We start from the raw sequence: 19,496 nt of genomic DNA, 5'->3' as shown, positions 1-19,496 counted from the left end.
CGACGCAACCGAAAGAACAAGCATCGCAACAGAAGTGACAGCGACAATGAGGACGACAAGGTCAACGTAGCGTTTAGCAACTAGCACCATGCCGGCGGGACAAAGAAGAAACACTTCCAGGGAGAAGGGGTAGCAACTCTGAGCTGGAGAAAATCCTGGATCAGCCATGTGCCATACACCTAGGTACAACAGACAAGCCTGCCACCCACACAAATCGGAATTGCTAGGTCATCAAGCAAGCCTCGCGAGCTGAAATGGCAACCCAGGAAGAAAGTCAACCCTATAATCGTGATAAAGAAGACGGGCAGCAGCCTTGACCACGCAACGGTGGCCAGAAAAATTCCCTCCAAAGTGAAGGATGTCACATGATTTATGCATCCCACTTCACCAAAAGGGAATAGAATTGCACGCTCCGCAAAGTGTACGTCGTGGAGCCCGAGGAACTGAAGTATAACCCGTGGTCGAAAATTCCAATCACGTTCGATCGTCGGAGCCCCCAACAAATGACGAGGACCATAATGGATGGCGGCAGTAATCTCAACCTTATTTACACCAAGAATGAAAAAGATGAAGTTTGACTCATCCCGCATCCAGCCTGGTGAGACCAGATTTAAGGGCATCATCCTAGGCACGGAGGCCCAATGCACCCAATGCACAATCATCCCAGGCACGGAGGCCCAATGTACCCAATGCACAGGAAGGGTCACACTTTATGTGGTGTTCAAAACTCCCGACAACTATCGTATCGAGACTTTGAGCTTCAACATAGTCCCTTTCCGGAATGGTTATCATGCACTGCTCAAACAAACTGCGTTTGCATCGTTTCACGCTGTGACACATTACACATACATGAAATCAAAGATGCCAGGCCCAAAAGGCGTCATTACTATCTATGACGATGCAGAATGACTGCTTCGCATCGAGAAGCAAACTTTGGCTTTCACCGCAGAGGCCCTGGCTGCCAAGGATCTATCCGGAAGCAAGGTCGAAACAGAGAACATCAGCCCCATGAAGCGTTTCAAGTCAACTCCATTCAATTCCCGTAGCAATATCGGCGAGCCTCAAGTTCATCCCGAGGACCTGTCTGTGATAACCTCGCTGGGAACCGATCTGGACCCCAAATAGGAAATGTGTTCCGCAAGTTCCTCCACGAGATTTCGGATACCTCTACCCGACATGTATATGATATGCCAGGAATCCCAAAGGAATTAGCGGAGCACACCTTTAGCATTACTACCGGCTTGGGGGCGGTAAAGCAGACGTTACGCCATGTATTTGATATGCCAGGAATCCCAAAGGAATTAGTGGAGCACACCTTTAGCATTACTACCGGCTTGGGGGCGGTAAAGCAAACGTTACGCCAGACCTCAGGACCTAAGCATCATGCTGGGACGAAAGAACCAACCACTATGGATACATACTTCCTCAAAAGACATTTCTTATCAAAATACATTTCAAGTGATGTGGATTTTAATTGTTTTTCGGATGTTAGTGGTTATGAAATTTGACATGTATTATGTCTTAACAAGAAAAAAACTAAAGGGCAATGGCAACGCATAAACATTCAACTATGATTTCTGTATTCATTTGATTTATATACTCCCTCCGTTCCTAAATATTTGTCTTTCTAGAGATTTCAACAAGTGACTACATACGAAGCAAAATGAGTGAATCTACACTTTAAAATATGTCTATATACGTATGTGGTAGTCCATTTGAAATCTCTAAAAAGACAAATATTTAGAAACGGAGGGAGTATTTTCAAGAACTCAGTTGGTCAGCATTAGAGACGTGTGTAGCACATGCACGCTTACTAGTCCCGTTCAAAAAGAAAAAAGCATAGTACAGATAAAGCCCCAACTATGTACATTGATTTGATAAAATGGAATGCAAGACTACACATTAACTATCACAATCCCCGTCGGTTCCTAGACAGCAACAAGACAGAACAGAAATTTATACAGCTCCAGCTCATTTATCTGGAGTGAGCTTAAGGTGCGGCAGCAAATCACTAATCACGTTGCCCCAATGAGTTCCTCACCGGTTGCCTTGACTAAAACCATGCAGTTTTTGCAGCACAGTCAAACGATCAATCAGTCGCGAATAAAGGAACTGCAAAAGCAAACTGTGCTAACCAAAAGGCATCACCACAGGCAGTTCAAGTAATGATGCTGGTGCCTCCTCTTGAACTCCATGAGGCCTCCATATGTTTGGTCTGCTACGCCAATATAGAAGGCCTCTGTGTCTGGGCTGAATGACAAACCAGCTATTTCACCAAAAAAGTCAATCTCATGAGATTTGCCATAATCGGCAAAACAATCATAGATGTGAACGAAATCTATAGGCTCTGCTGTTGCCAAAAAGCGGCCATCTGAAGAGAATTTGATGCAACGTATTGAGCCTAGCCTTCCACCAAGGACAGCCAAGGATTGTGATAGGTTTCTAATGTCCCACAGCCGACATGTTGTGTCTTGACTCCCGGTAGCCAATATATTGCCATCTGGGTGCCACGCAGATGAGAATGAGTAATCCAAATGGCCTCTAACTTTACCAATCGGCTAAAGCAAAGCGGAAAATGTTACTTGGTTAGTGTTAACCAGAAACATAAATCGCTTCAAAATTTGAGGAAAATATGCACATGCACTTACCTTCCCACACTTGGGATCCACTACCAAGCCATCCTCGTGATCACCAAGGACAGCAAAAAGTGTTCCATCAGGGTTAACCGAAACACTCTGTTTGAAAACAAGATATTAGCAAATAAACAAGACAACAGTCCGGAATAAACATGTCTGAGCTCTCGGTGAAAAACACAAGGTACTTACATTCACAGACCATGGGAAAACATAGTGATTAAGTAGGTCAAAATACTTGGTATCAAAAATTCTGACAGAGCAGTCATTATTAGCAACCACCAACCGTCTTGATCCACTGAAAATATACATTTTTTAAGAATATTGTTAACAACAACTTGAAAGTATTGTATATCAACTCTGAAAGCACCAAATCTTACTTGGGATCCTGGTATATCTCTAAAGAGTTGGTTATAGCATTCTCATCATCTGTAACTCTCGTGCTGAAAACTATCCCATCATCCTCCAGACGCTAATAAAAACCAAAGCAAATTATCAGGTCAGAATTGTTACTTGTCAGACTATTGCAGAGTAGAAGGCTCTACTTGCCATCAACATACCTTGCATATAAGCTCTCCATGGAAACCACCAACTACCAATAAATCATTATCTACAGCCATAGTTGTGAACTGGACCATTGAGACAGATTGTGAACCATGCCCTCTCTGTTAAGCAACAACAAAATGCTGATGGATGTTGTAGTCCAAACAGAAGATGAAGCGGAAACAAACAATGTTAAGACGTGTCATGAAGTATAAACCTGTTTTGGTATAATGCAATCATCACCATTGATTAGCTCAGTGCTTATCTGGTTTAGTGATGACCAGTGTGTCATTGATTGATTGTGTACTGTATAAACATCATGCTTGGTTGTTGCCCAGACCAAATTCCTCAACTGCAACTTGAATGTCAGAATCAAAACTACTTCGTTTATTTATTAGTGCCACCTAAGACATAAAGTTTAACCATGCAATGTAGAGAATGAAATTGCACAGTATACTTACAAGAGAAACTATGACTACTTATGGGTGACAATTTAGCATTTAGGAGGCCAATATAGCTAATAAAGTGGAAAGTAGTGCGGAATTGGTATATGCAACAATCAGCAGTTCATCGGGCAATGTTTTTTTCCAAGAACAAGCAACACCTCCAGAAAAAACTCCCTAGCCTTCCCTTAGCCTCCTCGCCCCCCCTCCAGAAAAAACGCGGACATAGTTTGGTGACGGTCTTGAAGAGCCATGGAGGAAGCTCAAGGGAGAGCATATGGTAAATCGTAATCGCGCTCAGCACTGATTTTATCAGGGACAGCCTGCCTGTAGTGTATACCGTAGAAGTTCTCCACGTCGACCATCTCCTGGCGATACTGTCAACCAACGACTGAAGGTCACCTCTTGTTAGCGCCACCAGTATCAAAGGTAAGCCCAAGTATGTACAAGGAAATTGGGTCGATTGGCAGGGGAGGGAACAGCAAGCACGTCCAGGTTCAAGCCATCACAGCAGATTGGCGAAATCGCACACTTCTGTAAGTTGGCCTTAAGCCCAGAGGTGTCGCCAAATAAGGCCACTCTCCTTGATTGCAATCAGCTCGCTCTCCTTAGGTTTGAGGAATATCACGGCGTCTGTCCACATAGAGAGAAACATGATGCCGCACGCCCCATCTGTCAAGTGGCTCAAAAAACCCAGCCGCCTCAGTCTTGTCCACCATTGCATTCAGCACATCCATAATCAGAAGGAACAGGAGGGCGGAGAGGGGGTCTCCCTGCCTCAGGCCCCGAGCATGCCAAATACGGTCACCCAGTTTTCCACTGATAAGTACTCTAGAGCTCGCAATGATAGGGAAGGGAGTGATGTGGTAAGGTGAACAAGTATGTGTCATTGGGTTGTTTTGAAGATGGTTTGTCAGGGGTGGTTGCCGAAAGAGATAATTTCTAGCCTGGGCAACCTGTAAGCATAGTGTAAATTTTGAGAATCGCAAACAGATCTTTGATTCACCCATGTAACTGCACCCCATAAAATCGTTGCCTGGGAAATGTGCGGGTTGGTTTCTCGCCTGGTGCAGTCATTGCTACTTTCAGGTAGTGCACCCCCGAGCCTGGCAGCAGCTGCCCGGGTCGTTGGGTGCTGGCTGTGCCCCTTCTGCGCGATACACGGTATGGTGTTAATACTCGCCTCCTGAATACGCTATTTTCGGCTGTTCTCCACTGCAGCAGTTAATAAGCCCGGCATGGATATAAATGGCTAGACGTGTGGCCAATGCTACCACATGGAGGTACGACCCATAACGCCACGCCCCTCCATTTCAAAATACTTTGCATATTAGTTTTGTCTTAAGTCAAAAATTGTAAAGCTTGACCAAATTTATATTAAAAAAATATCAACATCTATAATACAAAATAAATACAATATGAAATACATTGCATAATGAATCTAATGGTATTGATTTGCTATTGTGAATGTTGATATTTTTTCTATAAACTTGATCAAACTTCACAATGTTCAACTCAAGACAAAACTAATATGCGCAAGTATTTTGAAACGATAGTGGTACTGTTCTACTATGATAAATCGTTGAATGGTTATTAAGAATTACTCACTTTTCCATCCTGGTTCAGCTTTGATTGCATATTGTTGATGTAACCATACAAGGAATAAAACACGGCTCCAAATGAATCACTTGTGCGAGACCCTGATTTTTCAGTGCGGCGGAGCGCGTCAACTCCCCCTAGTTGAAGTAGACGCTTCAACAATTTTGAGCAGCAAGGTGAAATTGTTCCTCCACAATAATGTGCTAGAACAACTATGAAATAGCCCTTCTTGCTGAATTCATATTAAAAATACTAATCCATGGGGGTTCACTTCGCTCTAGGATTTCAAACAAAAATATACTATACATGATGGTATTCAGAATAATCTTCTAGATTATAGCTTGTGATTTAGTTCCTTCTACATTGTATAACTTCTTTTCCGCCAATTGACCAAATCATACTCTATCTCCACAAGCAAGACATTGTGAAGAAGTTTCTCATTCATGGACATGAACAAGTTCTATTGGACAACATGATCCAATCAGTTCAAAAAGACCATCCTTAGCTGTATTTAAACTCCATATATTCTACTGTAAGTTTGAAATGACAATAGATTAGGTTCAAACCTGAAAATGCACAATTGACAGTCGCGCACGCCTCGTGTTGTACTGAAAATCGTAGTAAGGGCCGTCCCTCTCAACTTGTTTGCAATCCTGCAAGATGAAATATAAAGAAAAGCATATTCCAAACTGGTCAGCAACCAAGTATACGACATACATCTCTTAATATTTGCTTCTACTGTGGACTTTTAATCATAAAGACTAGACTTTGACCATAATAATAATGTTAATCAGTAGTGACACGATGAACATAATTTCTAGAAAAGTAGCACTGATACAATCGTGTTCTAATGAGTACAAACAATAGATCATAACAGAAGCCCTACAACTAACAGAAGCAATATGGACATCTGTATATCTCACCAAACCACTAAGCGCGCACGTGCAACATAAATAGGAACCCGGATGGTACAGTTATACATCCACTCCCCCAACCAAGATAATCTGACTTCCCACATATTATAATACTAACCAAGATTGCTTCCCACATATTTCCCACAGATAATGTGATTTCCCACATATTTCATTTCAAATATTTGCTTCTACTGTGAACTTTCTATCATAAAGCTGATCCATTTATTACAACCAAGATAATCTGACTTCCCACATATTTACAATACTAACAGAAGCAATCGTAGCAAGTGCTGAATCTCTCACTCTTAACAACCACGTTTCTAGTCTTGTAAACCTGGGTCTGAAAATTTCATCCCCAATTCCATCAGAATTACAGTAGTTGTTTCTACATGAAGTTACATCTCATTATGATTACAGCTTAAGTAACACTACTAAGATTCTACACTTACCAAGAAACAAAGTGTCGGCGTACGACAATCTATGGGACCATGACAGCCCCTTTCCCAGGTTCGATGAAGAGGGACGCAGCACAGAAAGAGCAGCACCAACCACACACAGCACACAAGAATTTTACCCAGGTTCGGGCTGCAGTGATGCGTAAAACCCTACTCCTGCTTTGGTGGATTAAGTGTTATGAGCCCTGTATTACAGAGAGCGCAACCTTGCCGGCAAGGTGCTCGGGGGTGCTGCTAGCTACTGCAAATGGACAGGGTCTCGACCTTTGTAAAGGTTGCCATGGGCCTCTTTTTATAGCTCAAGGGGTCACCAATAATGGCAAAATGGTAATTACATGCTGACGATAGCTACACTGCTAACATACGTAACACTAACGGTGTGGGACAAAGGCAATTAATGATCTGCTAGGTGTCTTGATATGCTGGATGCCGGGAAGGAGGTCCTGTTCCACCTGTTCCGTCGGCCCAGCTACCTTTTGTTACCATGACACGTGCAAGAACGGGTGTCGATGAAGGTAAACTACAAGCGGTGGGTCGCCACGCAGCCCGACAGCTTCTACCTACCCGCCTGTGCGCCCGCCATCTATCAACAGATTCCTGACAAGCAGGTGCAAGTGGAGCGGTGGCAGGGAGCTTGGCTTGCCGGCTCTGTCTTTGCCGGCAACGTGGGATGCTTGTTCCTAGGAAGGCCTGCTTCCCGGTGATCCTGGTCTTGACCTTGAGGTGATTCCAGTACTTCTCGATGACCTGCCTCGAGGCCTTCTTCACGGTATTTATTCACCATGTCTTGAGTGTCTTGTGGTGGACTCCTCCTCGGCCATGCCCTTCCCGGCACGGAGGCTGCAACTTGCCGGTGCATGGTCATGGGGTGAACACCTGCTGTTCACTACACCGACAGGAGCCCCCGGGCCTGGGCCGGACACGCGTGCACAACGCTTGTCTAGGCTAGGCCCATCAACATGCACCGGCATACGGGTGGCGAAGGGTAACTCCCACCCACTACTTTTGACCGCGCATTGATGATGGCGCATCTTCGCATTGAATGCATGATAGTGAGGGAAACAAAACGAGACGGTAGTAGAGTCGTGCACCTAAAAAGAAGGTGCGCCACGCCGCACGGCGAAGGGCCAGCCCCCGCGCCTTCCCTATAAAAGGATAACTGCAGGGGCGATGCTCGATTCACACTCCGTTCCATCCTTCCCAATTGATGGGGCCGTCGTCTTCCTCGCGCCGCCACGCCTCTCCGCGTCGTTTCGCCCTCACTTTCCACCAAAGCTCTCGCCAATTGCCATGGCTCCAAAGACAAGAGTCAGCAAAGAGGCAGAGAAATCAAGGAAAGAGGCAGAGGGGTCGAAGAAGGCCGCCGTGCTGGCACAAATGCGAAGGGAGAATGCCTGCTTCCCTCCGGCGCTGGAGGTCGCCGAGCTCACGTACAGGTACTCTTTCCTGTGGTCGGTGAAGACGAAGGACCACGACGCCGTTGAAGTGCTGCCCGCAAGAAGCCCTGCCGGTGCAGATAAGTTCGCGTTCTTCGCCCCGTTCCTCTACCGTGGACTGGTCCCCCCTTTCTCGGAGTTCTTTGATGAGCTGATGCGGACATTTGGGTTCTAGCTTCAGGAATCCGAATGTCGTCACCTGTATGTCAGCTTTTGCCCATCTCTGCGAGAATTTCGTGGGCGTGGTACCAAATGTTCCCCTGTTCCATCACTTCTACTCGCCGTGAATAGAGGCGACGCCATCTCCGGCAGCATGACATGGATTTTGAGGTCCGCACGGAAGGACGAGTATCTTGAGGGGACCTAGCACAAGAAAATGGCCAGAATGGAGAGCAGATTGGTGTTGGATCAAGATGAAGGACTTCCCGGAGTACTGCATCACCGCCACTAAAAAGCTCAAAAGGGACCCTCGCTGGTTAGACATGGGCCCTCGAGATGACAATTTTGGTCTTGTTCTGGACCGGATAGAGGATCTCCATGCTGCCGGCTTGACTCTTGGGATGGTAGGTGCCAATTTCCTCAGGCGCCGGATAGCTCCATTGCAGAGGATGAGCCGGCTAGCCTGGGAATACAAGAATGTCGGCGAGACAATGCGGCTTCGTCCCGATCTGGCCAACAACTTGACGGTGCTGGAGCACGACTACGTCATCCGCAAGATCTTCAATAAGGGCTGCACCCACAAGTTGCCGGATGCTTCCCTTGTGTAATAATGCTGCCAGGGACTCCATCTTGGCAATGACGCCGGAATGCAATGCCCAAGGTATTGTCTCCAACTAGGTGAGGCCTGAGAGCGTCATCGAAGAAAAGTGGCATGATGAGCTGGTGGAGATCCCTGAGACGGAGGAGAAAGATCTGGTCCATCCCACCAAAGAGCATGAGCTAGAGTGGATTGCCAGGAGGGTAGAAGCCGCATGAGGCGTCGAGTCTTCTCAGGCGGCAGGCGGTGACTTCGAAGAAGAAGAAGAAGAAGAAGAAGAAGAAGAAGAAGAGGCAGAGGAGCCCCCTACTCCTCGGCTCCCAGTAAGGCTGTCGCAGCGCTCAAAACTTCACGGAAGCCTGTTCCGAAGAAGCAGCGGCGCACCGAACCGGCTGAAGATGAACTTGTCGGCACAAAGGCTGGAGCAGGGGCTTCCCGGCAATAGGCTCCGCCGCCAACGAAGAGAACATAGGCCTCCCGGCCACAGGTTCCGCCGACAGCGAAGCGTGTCCGGGTGCCTTCTCCTCCGGCAAAAACTTCATGTTCTGGGAACCAAGCGCACTGGGACATCTGCACCCTTAACAAGGAGGAAGAGGAGTAAACCACCATCCCTTCTTCTACTCTTTAATTTTTTTTTGACGGCTTGCTCTGTCTTGGCCTTGCAGGGACGAGGCATCCCTGATCCACAGGTCCGGAAAGAGAGCAAGGACCACCGAAGTGAGCGAGCCGGCAACAGGCACTGGACAGAGCTCGACTCCTCCAGGGGCTGTTGGAAACAACCCGTGCGGAGAGGAGACCGGCCAGACCCTGCCGACAAGCACCACCGAAGGCGTCCCAAAGACCGACACCGGCAAGGGGGCGAAGAGCGACCGCCAAGAAGCAGAGGCACGTGAAGCGGATTCCCAGGGCGTGCCTTCAACAACCGTTCCTCCGGGAGGCAGCTCGCCAGGAAGGACCATTAACGAAGAGGTTCTTGGGAGTCCTTCCCGGCAGAAAGCTTCAGAAGATACTGTCCGCGTCGAGGACGTGCCAGCACCCAGCAACGAACCTTGCCGGAGACCAAGCGACAGCGACTGAAGTTGCTGGAGGGGGAACGCCACCCCCTCGACTGACCCGTACATTTAAGCATCTCCTTATGCAAGTGCCTCTCCGTTCTTGCCAGCATTGTTTTTCTTTGTTGTAACTTATTGATATGGAGTTGAATTTTCTTCTTCTGTCTTCTACTTCGCAGAGCCGACCCCTCCGAAAGAGAGGGCAACCCCTGATGCCGCGAAGGAGGCCGCGAAGGTTGCCGTGGATGCAGCCAGGGAGGCTACCGGCAGTACCTCCGCTCCGGAAACGGCAAGCGTAGGCGCAGATGTGGAGATGGGAGCTGCTGACGACCTTTTGCCGCACCTGAAGCCCCTCCAGCAGGCGGGTTTCTAAGGCTTTCGAGTCCGCGAAGGGGCGCAGATGCTCCCGGCACGTCTGGTGCCAGGGAGCACGCACTTGAGGGTGTGGACGATGAGCTTATCATCCCTCCAACCATGACCGCCGAGGAGCGCAATGCTGATGACGATGCCGCCGACCTTCTCTTCTTGAAGTCCATGGAGAATGGCTTCAAGGAGACGCAGTAACGCTACAGTAGGCGCTGGGAAAAACTTCAACATCGTGCTAACTATGTTGAGATGGCAGAGCAAGAGCTCCTCCAGAGGGCTGATGAGGCGCAAGTCTGGTATGCCGAGAAGCTTCAAGACATCAAGAGCCGTGAGGCCCAACTTGCTGCCGCCAAGGAATCCTTCATCTTGGAAAAGGCAGCGGCTGAGATGGCCCAGGCCGAGGCCACCAGGAAAGCTGCAATAGCTGACAGCGAGCTGACCCAGCGCAAGGTTAACCTCGACGCTCATGAAGAGGAACTTGCCGAGGAGGAGAAGTTGGCTGCCATTCTTCGCATCAAAGACGAAGAGATCCAAGCCCTGCTGGCCAAACGAACCGAAGAGCTCGAACAGAAGCATGAGGAAGCCCACCAAGGCCAGGCTGTGGAACATGCTGGGAAGATCAAGGAGGCCCTTGACGCTGCTCGTATTGCCGGCATCGCGAAGGCCAACTTGGAGTCTCCAAGTGAAGCAGCTCGAGGGGGAGTTTGTCGCCAAGGACAAAGACATTGTTGCTCTCAAGGATTTAGCACAGAAGGCCACTGATGCGTTGATAGAGCCCTGCGCCTCTCTGGCTTCAAAGGACAGTGAACTCTAAACTCTCGCCGGCGCCAAATCTAACCTGCAAGGCAAGCTTTCCTATCTGCAAAGTATCCTTGAGCGCGTCAACACCAAGACCCAAACTTTGATGGCTAGCTTGGATGAGGCAAGACGTCTTCAGAAGGCGGCAGGGCAGAAGTTGGCCCAGGAAGAGAAATCCATTGCTGATTAGACCACACGTCTTGTCGGCATCGCCCAATGCGTCAGCACACAGACGACGACAATGGGGTTGCAGGCCTTGGATCTTAGCATGGACGCCAGCCAGCCCAGGAAAACAACTTTACATCTTTTCCTTGAAGGGTTTCTCACCGAACTGGACGCCTATCATAGCAATCGAGCGAAGTCTTTTGCCACTAAAGCAAAGACCCTTGTGCGCAATGTGATCCTGAGGATGTTCACCAAAGTCCTGTATTATAACCCTGATGCTGATCTGCGGCATGTCTTCAAGAAGGTCCCTCAGAGCGCCGAACTGGAGGTGGCCCCGCAAGCTGCAACTCCGATTGCCAACAAGGTCGCTGACAAGTGCGACCGGATAGAACTAAAGCCTTTTTCTGCATGCCTGCTCCTGTCATGGCACATGTAAAGAAACAATTTTTCTTTAATAAGGCCAGTCTCGTTGTATGCATGACATGTCTCTCTTTCTTTAAATGAACATCTGCTTCCTTTCTTGAGTAATATTGCCCTTGTATGTTTCTTATACCCTACGCTTGCCGGAAAGCCTCCCGGTGCACATGCTCTAGCCGGCATCGCTTGAGGAAACGCGTCCTTAGCAACTTGCCGGGAACGCCGCCTACCAGGAAGATTAACCTTCCAAAGACTTGTGCAGCTAGCTGCCAATGCTGCTGAGCGGACTCGAAACAGCAAGGAGCGCCATCAATCCCGATAAGGCTCCTTCGTGTGCAGGTTTATGTACAAGGACGAAAACTGTTCAAGGAAGAAAGCGAAAACATCAAGAAAACTTAATTGTTTCAAAGTTTTGCAACTTAGCTTTCTTTGTTGTTCATCCTGCATAGTGGGCGGCCAATGGTTTCATGAACATCATTGGTGTACCCACACCTCTGCTTCCCCCGGGAAACTTGCACACGAAGGGGCTCTTCTGTCTTTAAGAAAGAAAGAAGACAAGGCCGGCTAGGATGCTGACGGGATGTTAGCCATAGCCTTGCAAGGATTATATTCACAATACAACATTACACGTAACATACATAAGAGAAATGTACATACACAAGGGTTGTGAAACACTTAACTTTTTACTTCGCACGGGACCTGTGCCCGGCTTTTTAATAAAGGATTACATGCCACAGAGGCCAACTTGTACAAAAGTGGTTGTCGGGAAGCCGCACCTCTCCGGGCGTGCTGCATTCTGCGACGCGCTTCCTGGAGGTCTTGCCAGCATCAGTCGCGCACTGCTCCTTGCTTTGCTTCCCGGAAATTTTGTCGGCAAGAGCTAGCGAATTGCCGGCAAATGCTGCAACTGCTTCCCGGTATAGCTTACCAACGCAGATCACTGCATCGTTGTCAGAATGGATCATAATCACCTCCATGGGCCCTGTCATCTTCAATGTGTTGCAAGCATAATGAGATGCTGCCATGAACTTGGCCAAGGCAGGATGACCCAGAATGCCTTGCAGGGCAGTGGCAGCTTGACAACGTCAAAGACGATCTTCTCGGTTCGGTAGTTGATTGGATCACCAAATATGACTGGCAAAGTGATCTGCCCGTTCGGCTTGGTCCTTCCCGGGTTCACTCCTTGAAATGTTCCTGTTTCTTGGAGGTCCTCATCCGGGATTTGCAACTTCTTAATCACCGAAGGGGAGATCAAGTTGAGACCGGCACCGCCATCTACCGGCATCTTTGTTACCTTGATGTTGCGGATTGTTGGTGATACCAACAATGGCAAGCTACCAACACCAGTAGTGCGATCTGGGTGGTCTTCGGCATCAAAGATGATGGACGTGTGCGACCACTGCTTCTGGGCATCTATTGTCGGCTCTGCAGCATTTATCTCTCGGGCCCATTGCTTGAGCTACCGGTGAGATGAGTGCAAAGATGCCCCTCCATCAATGCAGGCACAATCAACTACATTCTGGAACCCTTGATCAGAGTCATCCTCATCTTCATCTTCATCTTCATCTTCTTCATCATCTTTCTTGTCCCGGCCACGAGCGGGCCTCTCCTTCTGCTTACAGGCCTTCCCGCGGCAGCCTCCACGGACGCCCCGGTTTTTCTTTCTGGCACCAGCAGCACCATCTTGGGCCTTCTTCTCCTTGTCGCGCTTTTCGTATTCCTGCTTTTGCTTCTCGGCAAGGAATTCTACTTGGCGGCAATTGTTGAGGTCATGGCCAGCTGTGCGGTGGATCTTGCAGTAAGGACCGTCAGGTTTTTTCTTCGGCGGCAACTTGACCAGACGTGCAGACGGCAATTTGCTTGCCAGTATCACTTGTCTTGGACTTCTTGCCGACAGTGCCTTCAACTGCCAACACAGCCTTGCGCTTGTGTTTCCGGGGGCCCTTCCTGCTGGTTTCCTTCGGAGTGGAAACCTCGTCGTCATCAGTCAACGATGACGGCATCCTCAGGAATTCGCCTCCCTTCTTCAGCCCGTGCACATTTGTATGCAAGAAGGTACAAATCGGCACCGGTTTTCACCTGTCGGATGTTCATCTTCTCGCGCATCTTGCGATTGCGCACGTTGTTGTGGAAGGCAGCGAAGAGCATACACCATGGGATATCTCATTGTATATCCCTTGTGACTCAGACATCACCAAAGCAAAAAGATAAGGGCTCAAAGCTGACCCTTGGTGCACTCCTATTTTAATCGGGAAGTCATTAGTGTCAGATATCACTTGTTCGAAAACTTGTCGCAACATTATAGTACATGTCCTTGAATGAGGGTAATGTACTTTGTTGGAACTTTGTGTTTCTCCAAGGCCCACATGACATTCCACAGTATCTTATCGTAGGCCTTCTCCAAGTCAATGAACACCATATGCAGGTCCCTTTTCTGCTCCTTGTATCTCTCCATAAGTTGTCGTACCAAGAAAATGGCTTCCATAGTCGACCCCCGAGGCACGAAGCCAAACTGATTTTTTATCACACTTGTCATTCTTCCTAAGTGGTGCTCAATGACTCTCTCCCGTAGCTTCATTGTATAGCTTGTCGGCTTAATTCCACGATAATAGTACAACTTTGAACATCCCCCTTGTTCTTGAAGATTGGTACTAATATAATCCACCTCCATTCTTCCAGCATTTTGTTTGCCCGAAAAATGAGCTTGGAAAACTTAGTTAGCCATACTATCGCTATGTCTCCAAGGCCTCTCCACAACTCAATGGGGATACAATCAAGGCCCATTGTCTTGCCTCCTTTCATCCTTCTAAAGCCTCCCTAACCTAGACTCCTGGATTTGTCGCATAAAACGCCAGCTGGTATCATCAAAGGAGTCGTCCAGCTCAATGGTAGAGCTCGATGGAGTATATAGGATGATATGCAGCTAATAACTTGGTCGAATTTGAATTGTTCATGATCTCAGAGGTGATGCATATGTAATGCACTTTCTTGTGTTCAGATACTCCATGCGGATCGGTTTAAAGGCTAGAGAAAAAATTGGGGATAGACAAGTATAAAGGGCCAGCGATCCCTCCGTGCACCTTGTCCGCCGTTAATTCCTCGTATGCATTGCGATGTGGCTGTTCCTTGGGAGTCCAATTGGCGCACCATTAATATCAGCTCATAATCATCCAAATTAGCAAACATGTGCACAAAACAAAGCTTGCATGTCCCTTTACCTTTCCCAGCCAACGCATGCTCGAGTACAAGTGATAAGATCTGGGGCGGACCTACGTACCGGTGTCCTGTAACACCAGGTAATTTTTGTGATTACGTGTATATAAGTAGCTCCGGTAGTCATGTGACACCGGTAAAAAGTATCGATGGACACCGGCTAAACCACGAACAAGACGGAGCGCGGGCGCAAACCCATCTAATCTGACGGCCCATGTGGTCAAGTAATACGTGATCAATTTGATTGATTGAATGCCCCTAAAAAAAATCTGAATGAACGACGTGTTGTGGGCCTGTTGCCTACTGGTTTCTCCCCTCCTCTACCTGATTCCTCCAAGGCCATAGCCTCGCCTTCTTCCTGTTCGGCAACCCGCCACACACCTCGCGGCATGCTGGTGCTGCTATAGATCGCTGGAGAAACATTAAGGCAAAGGCAACTCGCTCATCCCTTCATGCATCTATTCCATCTAATTATTGCCGTCCAATTGGATAATTGTGAGTTTCTAATTTTTGGAGTAATTCACATTTGTTTGAGAATTGTATTTCTATGATCTCAATTATTATAGCGGTTAACATCTATTTGCAAATTAGATTACTGTGATTTTTTGTTTTGGAGTGATTTTATAATTTTAACAATTATCTTTGTTTTCATAGTCTGGAGTCTTTTATGCTCTACTACTATTATTATTCTACAGTATATAATCAATTAGTATCTCAAATGAAACGATTTATTTTACCCACTTGGTAAGCATTTCATTGTTGAACATTTTTAACTATTGAGTTTTAATTTTTATGCATGGCAATATAACATTACTTGATATCCATGCATATGTGATAGTACTAAACTGGGACACCAGGACATTTTTGTCCTAGGTCCGCCCCTGGATAAGATTGGGCACGCACCATTACTCCGGACCGATGGAGTTAATTAAAGAAAGAGAGGAGAGCAGGCCTGGTATGCGCATGTGGGCAAGAAGAAAGCGCAGGGAGGTGATGGATTAGTTAGAGAGAGGGGACAACAGGCACGGGTGCTAGCGCACGTGCTAGAGGAAACATCCTGAGGAAGAGAAGCCGAAGGTTAGCACATTAAACGGACATGGAGACGAGAGATTTTAACCTGGCCATGATGCTGCCTTGGTTACCCCTATTTTTTGGATGGCCCTGTAAACCGGTGCAGAGGCGGTACTATTTAATGTCAGTTGAGCTGCTATGCTAGTATGGGCTGATCACTGTACCCAAAGTCACCAAAATTATAAAGGTGAAGTACAGGTATTGCGATTGTCCCAATTAGATGTCTAACATATAGTTTAATCCAATTAATTATGCTCTGAAGTTCTACATATCAATTGGTACATGAACAGTACAAGTTCATCTCGACCCTGCAGCTAATCCATGAGCATCAACCCTCATATATTACCATACTTTCATCTAGCACGTTGGTTTGCAGCTAAATCAGCATGTAAAACTCCCACATAAAAAACATGTGGCCATGCATATTGATGTCTCCACAATACCCAAAGTGGCCATTTCAGTAGAATAATCTGTCCTTGTGCCCAGTGGCGGAGCTACAAAAGAAAAGTTGGGCGGGCCAGAGAATACAAATGTTTTCAAATTCTGAACCATGTATATATTGAAGCTACCAAAGTATACCAAACAGTGCTACCAAATTGGCAGTAAACTATAATTGAGTGCACTGTTAGACAGTAAACAACAACACTACTTTTGTTGTGAACTTGTAAACTGTAAAAGTGACATCTGTTGTGAACTTGTGAAGTGTAAAGAACTGATCTTCAGTGGATTAATTATGCTTATTGGGGTCGAATTTAGGGGATTTAGGGGGTGATTTAACAAACAATGGCCTATGTTGAATTTAGGGGAATAAAATTGAGAATCATTCAAATCGATTTACCTTGCAGGGATTCCATCAGTAGTGATTTTGATGAATTCAGAGAAGAAGCTGGCTTTTTTTTTAGAATCATTCTGATGGATTGAGAGAAAAAGCTAGCTAGTTGGGTGCCTGGGTCGCATGGGTCGGCTGAATAGATGTGTGCCGGTTGGCTGTCCGTCCGTGGGACACTGATGTGTGCGGTGCTCCGGTGGCCGGCGGCTGATGTGTGCTTCCTACTGCGCTATGAGGTGGCTGTCACGGTCGAACCCTGAGCCTGCATCGCTGTGAATCGTATGCGTACGAGTCTGCTGTGTGCCTTCTCTGTATGCTGTCCGTCAGCGCTGTGGGCTGCAGTAGTATATAATTTGTTTTTTGCTCCATACCTGGGCGGGCCACGGCCCAATCGGCCTTGCCGAAGCTCCGCCAGTGCTTGTGCCACTGTCTGGTTATCTCGTAGTTCATGTGCATGCGGATGCAACCTTCCATTCCATCCATTGGTGAATGTGCCAATAAGTGAATGTGAATCGGATACCCTAAGAGTTGGAATTCTAAACACTTTCATGGTCCATCAGGGAGCTCAATATTGTTTGCCTCTGCGCTGCAGTGAACGGGGAAATGAAAAGAGCATAACACGCGTGACTGACCAAGAGCGGTACCTGCAAAGCATCCTCCCGGGCATAACTGAGGTTCTGATAGTTCTTGTAGCCCTTCATCTTCATCTCCCGGTACTGATCCCTCGGGAACAGCATCTTTTCCCACGGAATCCCCTGCACGTCCTTCCCGTTCACTACGTCCTCCACGGACACGTCCGGCATCAAGTTGTCCTGCAAAACAAAAGAGAAAAAGTTACAAGTTTTGTAAGGCAGATGGATCGAAAGGGCAACGGGGAGCAACCAAATATCGAAAGGGTCAGCCGTAGGCGGGCGTACCTGGTCATAGTTGACGAGGTTGGCGAGGAGCTCATTCTGGTTGACCTCGCCGAAGGGATTGTTCTCCCCCTGATCCTCTATGAGCTCCTGGATGCTCTGGAGGATGAACTCTAGGTTATCCTCCAGCTCGAATTCGTCCATCTTATTCCACGCTCCAATCCAGCCAAAAATAATCACACTGCACGACAGGAAAAAAATCAACAATCTTGCCCCAAAGAATCCAACTCAGAGTCGGGCCACAAACTCGGGGCAGGGGGGCAGACGACCCAAGAATCACCCGAATCAATACCAATCTCTCCAAGAAGTCGCCTCGATTAGTCGGATTTAGAGGTGGCGGAGCAGAAAAGCGTGGGGGATTGGGGAATTTGTTTACCCTTTGTGGGGTGCGAATGCGAACTAAAAAGAGGACGCTCGAATGGAAGGCGGCGAGACGACGCAGGCGGAGCTGGACAGCAGAACGGGAGCAAGCCCGAACGACCGTAGCGCGTGACGTGCAGGCCAACTCCACCGCCCGACCCGGGATAAAACGGACAAACGAGACGGCCCAGCGCGCGACCCCGTTTTATTTTTTTTTCGTTTTCTGTCCGTTCAACCCCATTCGCGATTCAAACTTGAGCTGGCTTTGGGGTAAAAGCGGACACGAAACGGACGTCTTTGTGGGGTCCTCGTCCGCTGCATGTCCGCCGGCCCCATGTGTCAGCCCCACATCTCTCTCCTCCTTTTCTCTCTCCGCCCGTGACGAGAGCACCAACAGCATCCCGTCGTGGATGAGCGTGGCGAGGCGTGGCCGGCGGCGAGGCGAGCGCGGCGAGGCGGGGAGGCGGGGCGAGCGCGAGGCCGGCGGCGAGGCGAGCGCGGCGAGGCGGGGCGGGGCGAGGCGAGGCGGGCGGACGGGCGGGCGCGGCGAGGCGGGGAGGGCCAGCGGAAGAGCAGGCGCGCGCGGGGGCGCAGCGGCGAGCGGGCGCGGGCCAGGCGTGCGGGCGCGGCCTCAGGAGGGGCCGGGCGAGCGCGCGGGCCGGGTGCCGCGGCAAGCGCGGGGGCGGCGTGCGCGGGTGCGGGGTGCGGCTGCGGGCGGCGTGCCCAGGGAGGAGCCGGGCGAGCGCGCGCGGGCCGAGCGCCGCGGCGAGCGCAGGAGACGGCGTGCGCGGGTGCGGGGCGCGGCTGCGGGCGGCGTGCGCGGGCGCGGAGCGCGACTGCCGGCGACCATGACGCGGGCGCGGGCGCTGGGCGCGGCTGCATGCCGCCATGGCGCGGGCGCGCACGCAGGGGGCGGCGGGCGCCGAGGCGCCGCTGCGAGCTGGTGCGGCGGGACAACCACGGCGGGGCGCGGCGGCGAGCTGGCGCTGCGGCGCGGGGCGGCGAGCGTAGGGAGGAGCGCGTGCGCGGGCGGCGAGCGCAGGGAGGAGCGCGGGCGGTGAGGCGGCCACGGGCGCGGCAAGGCGGGCAACGGGGCGCGGGCGGCGAGCGCAGGGAGAAGCGCGGCGAGCGGCGTCGGCTTTTGGCGCGGCCAACGCATGCGGACGCAGCGGACATCTTGAGGTTGGGCGCAGCGGTGGGCGTCTAGAACACCAGCCGGACACGCATATTCGTTTTTGTCCCATTGCCACATCAAACAGACGAAATCCGGACAAAACGGACGTCCGTTTGGGGTCGTGCGGTGGAGTTGGCCTAACTACCCATTACGAGTACTGTTAATTGCCGCATACACATTTGTTTTTACCCCATAAACCCCCAAACGTTTGGATTTTAAGCATATCGTCTCGAATGTTTTTTCATGGCAATTTTAATTGACACAAGGTGGTAACTTTAGTTGTTAAAATATGGCAATTTTGTTTAAGTTTGTTTTTTGTCAGAAAATTACCATGTTTGCCAACCTCGCTTGAACTAA

General features: G+C 49.1%; 1 protein-coding gene across 7 annotated transcripts; it reads right to left on the bottom strand.

Annotated features, from left to right (window-relative positions):
• Window positions 1-1,783: 1,783 nt before the first annotated feature.
• Window positions 1,784-18,111, bottom strand: LOC123168556 (uncharacterized WD repeat-containing protein C2A9.03). Of its 7 annotated transcripts, none has more exons than XM_044586442.1 (10): window positions 17,886-18,111; window positions 17,609-17,786; window positions 17,336-17,503; window positions 5,785-5,871; window positions 3,394-3,534; window positions 3,194-3,298; window positions 3,014-3,105; window positions 2,826-2,931; window positions 2,649-2,735; window positions 1,784-2,558 (listed from the first exon to the last, which is right to left on the bottom strand). In XM_044586442.1, the coding sequence occupies exons 2-10, from the start codon at window positions 17,747-17,749 to the stop codon at window positions 2,145-2,147; spliced, it is 1,341 nt and encodes a 446-aa protein (XP_044442377.1). In that variant the 5' UTR covers window positions 17,750-17,786; window positions 17,886-18,111; the 3' UTR covers window positions 1,784-2,144. The 7 variants fall into 7 exon arrangements, with proteins under 7 accessions (XP_044442377.1, XP_044442382.1, XP_044442381.1 ...); XM_044586447.1 differs by having other exon boundaries at window positions 3,394-3,528; XM_044586446.1 differs by having other exon boundaries at window positions 17,982-18,110.
• Window positions 18,112-19,496: the final 1,385 nt, after the last annotated feature.

Source organism: Triticum aestivum, chromosome 7D (assembly GCF_018294505.1).
Source record: "Triticum aestivum cultivar Chinese Spring chromosome 7D, IWGSC CS RefSeq v2.1, whole genome shotgun sequence".
In the NCBI taxonomy this organism is placed as follows: Eukaryota; Viridiplantae; Streptophyta; class Magnoliopsida; order Poales; family Poaceae; genus Triticum; species Triticum aestivum.
The sequence above is the reverse complement of the archived record's forward strand: the minus strand, read 5'-3'. Positions and strand labels throughout refer to the sequence as shown.